At 44.8% G+C, this 2262-nt stretch overlaps 1 protein-coding gene across 1 annotated transcript in view; it reads left to right on the forward strand.

Moving 5' to 3' along the window:
• Nucleotides 1-2262, forward strand: part of RNF219 (ring finger protein 219) — a 54437-nt gene that overhangs the window by 9081 nt on the left and 43094 nt on the right. The window contains exon 5 of the mRNA XM_010855137.1: nt 31-104. Within this exon, the coding sequence (XP_010853439.1) occupies nt 31-104 (74 nt within the window). The remainder of the gene's footprint in view (nt 1-30; nt 105-2262) is intronic.

Here is a 2262-nt window from a genome sequence, read left to right on the forward strand (position 1 = left end):
GCTCTTCCGATCTGCGTCCCCGGGGGACAGAGGGGACGAGTCGGGACTCACGGAGTCATCTGTGCGCCTTTCGGAAGAGGATGACAGCGGCGTGGGGTGGGGAAGTAAGGTGGCCTCAGCCGGGTGACTCCCGGCGTCGAAGGAGGCCTGGTCAGAAATGAATCCCTGCAATTCACGCCCCCCCGGTGCCACCCCATTGCGGCTGAAATCACGTTTTCTGGGAGCCTCGCGACGGTTCCATCGTCCCCTGCACGAATTAGAGTGTTTTGTTCTTGGGCCTTCGGTGCTGGCTGGGGAGGCTTTTCCATTTTCAAGATAATTTTCTTAACGTCACTCGGCCTTGAGAGTGGCCTTTGCTCTGGGTTCAAAATTTGAAAAAGTAAATAGTACGTACCCCTGAATGACTTTTAGAATGGGAGATGTGGTCTTTAATTCCAAGAACGGATCAGCCACGAGGTAGAATACCCTCTCTCTTGTGATGCAAGAGGTGTCTACCGTGTTTATGAAACCAGGTGGAGAAAGTTGTAAGAGTTCTGAATTAGAAACGGAGTTTTGAAGGTTCTCATGCGTTTGTCTCCTCTTTCATTTCCATTTGTGCCTCCCGTTCGGTTTTTAAAAGAATATATTGTTTTACTATGTAGGTCCAGAAGAAACTTACCCCACCCCCCACGGTGAATTGTTTTACATTTGTGGGGAATGGATAAATGTGATGTGTTTATGCCCTACACTGAAACTGCAACCACAAGCATAGCGTTAAGAAATGCAGACTTCATGGGGAAAGCATTTGAGTGCCAGTCAGTATGATCGTCTAATCCTCTAAGTCTATGTGAATTTTCTGAGTTCAGAAAGTAGTAGGAAGTCAGGCTTGGGAGAAACTGATAGCTCTTGATATACATCAGAATGAAATGCCAAGGAAATAGCAAAGATACTGTGAGAGGATATAGAGATGGCTTGATCAATTCTGATGGGAGAGCTTAAGAATGGCCTTTGGAGGGTGGTTATTTGAGCTTGGTACTTGCTAGTACTGCCTACCTTTGTAGCTGGGAGGAGGAGAAGATGATTCTGTTTGCTGCAGTCTGCATTTGGCTCCTGACTTGAAGTTCCACAAGTTAACTTCTGAGTGAATTTACTCCCAACAGTGGCCTGTTAAAAGGCTGATAAAATATCCTTGGAAAATAATTTTCACTTGGTTGTAGTTGTGCACATTATATCTAGTTTCCATTAGTTAGTGGGCTGTGTTGAAGATGTCTTCTGCCCGGTTGATTTTCTGTACCTATGCTTTCTGTGTTTTAACAAAAATGATAACTAATAGAATATAGTGATTTGCAGATTACAAAATGCTTTTGTATGCATTTTATTATTTCATTTACCACTCTTATCAGTGCTGTGAGATAGTTAGGGCTGGTTTCCCCATTTTTCAGATAAGGAAACTAAGGCGTAGAATCTCCAGCATTTGAACCTCTGTTGTTTGCATTTGTGTCTTCAATAAGTTACATCCAAAATCTCAGATGAACTCATTCATAACAGCAGACACTTCTGGTGAATTTTTCCCTCCTATACTGGTTAGCTGTATTCTAGAATTACATCTAATAACAAAAGGTTTAGATCAGATCAGATCAGATCGGTCGCTCAGTCGTGTCCGACTCTTTGCGACCCCCTGAATCACAGCACGCCAGGCCTCCCTGTCCATCACCAACTCTGGGAGTTCACTCAGACTCATGTCCATCGAGTCAGTGATGCCATCCAGCCATCCCATCCTCTGTCGTCCCCTTCTCCTCTTGCCCCCAATCCCTCCCAGCATCAGAGTCTTTTCCATTGAGTCAACTCTTCGCATGAGGTAGCCAAAGTACTGGAGTCTCAGCTTTAACATCATTCCTTCCAAAGAAATCCCAGGGCTGATCTCCTTCAGGATGGACTGGTTGGATCTCCTTGCAGTCCAAGGGACTCGCAAGAGTCTTCTTCAACACCACAGTTCAAAAGCATCAATTCTTCAGCGCTCAGCCTTCCTCACAGTCCAACTCTCACATCCATACATGACCACAGGAAAAACCATAGCCTTGACTAGATGAACCTTTGTTGGCAAAGTAATGTCTCTGCTTTTGAAAATGCTATCTAGGTTGGTCATAACTTTCCTTCCAAGGAGTAAGCGTCTTTTAATTTCATGGCTGCAGTCACCACCTGCAGTGATTTTGGAGCCCAGAAAAATAAAGTCTGACACTGTTTCCACTGTTTCCCCATCTATTTCTCATGAAGTGGTGGGAC

This window comes from Bison bison, unplaced genomic scaffold, assembly GCF_000754665.1.
Source record: "Bison bison bison isolate TAMUID 2011002044 unplaced genomic scaffold, Bison_UMD1.0 scf7180017864354, whole genome shotgun sequence".
In the NCBI taxonomy this organism is placed as follows: Eukaryota; Metazoa; Chordata; class Mammalia; order Artiodactyla; family Bovidae; genus Bison; species Bison bison.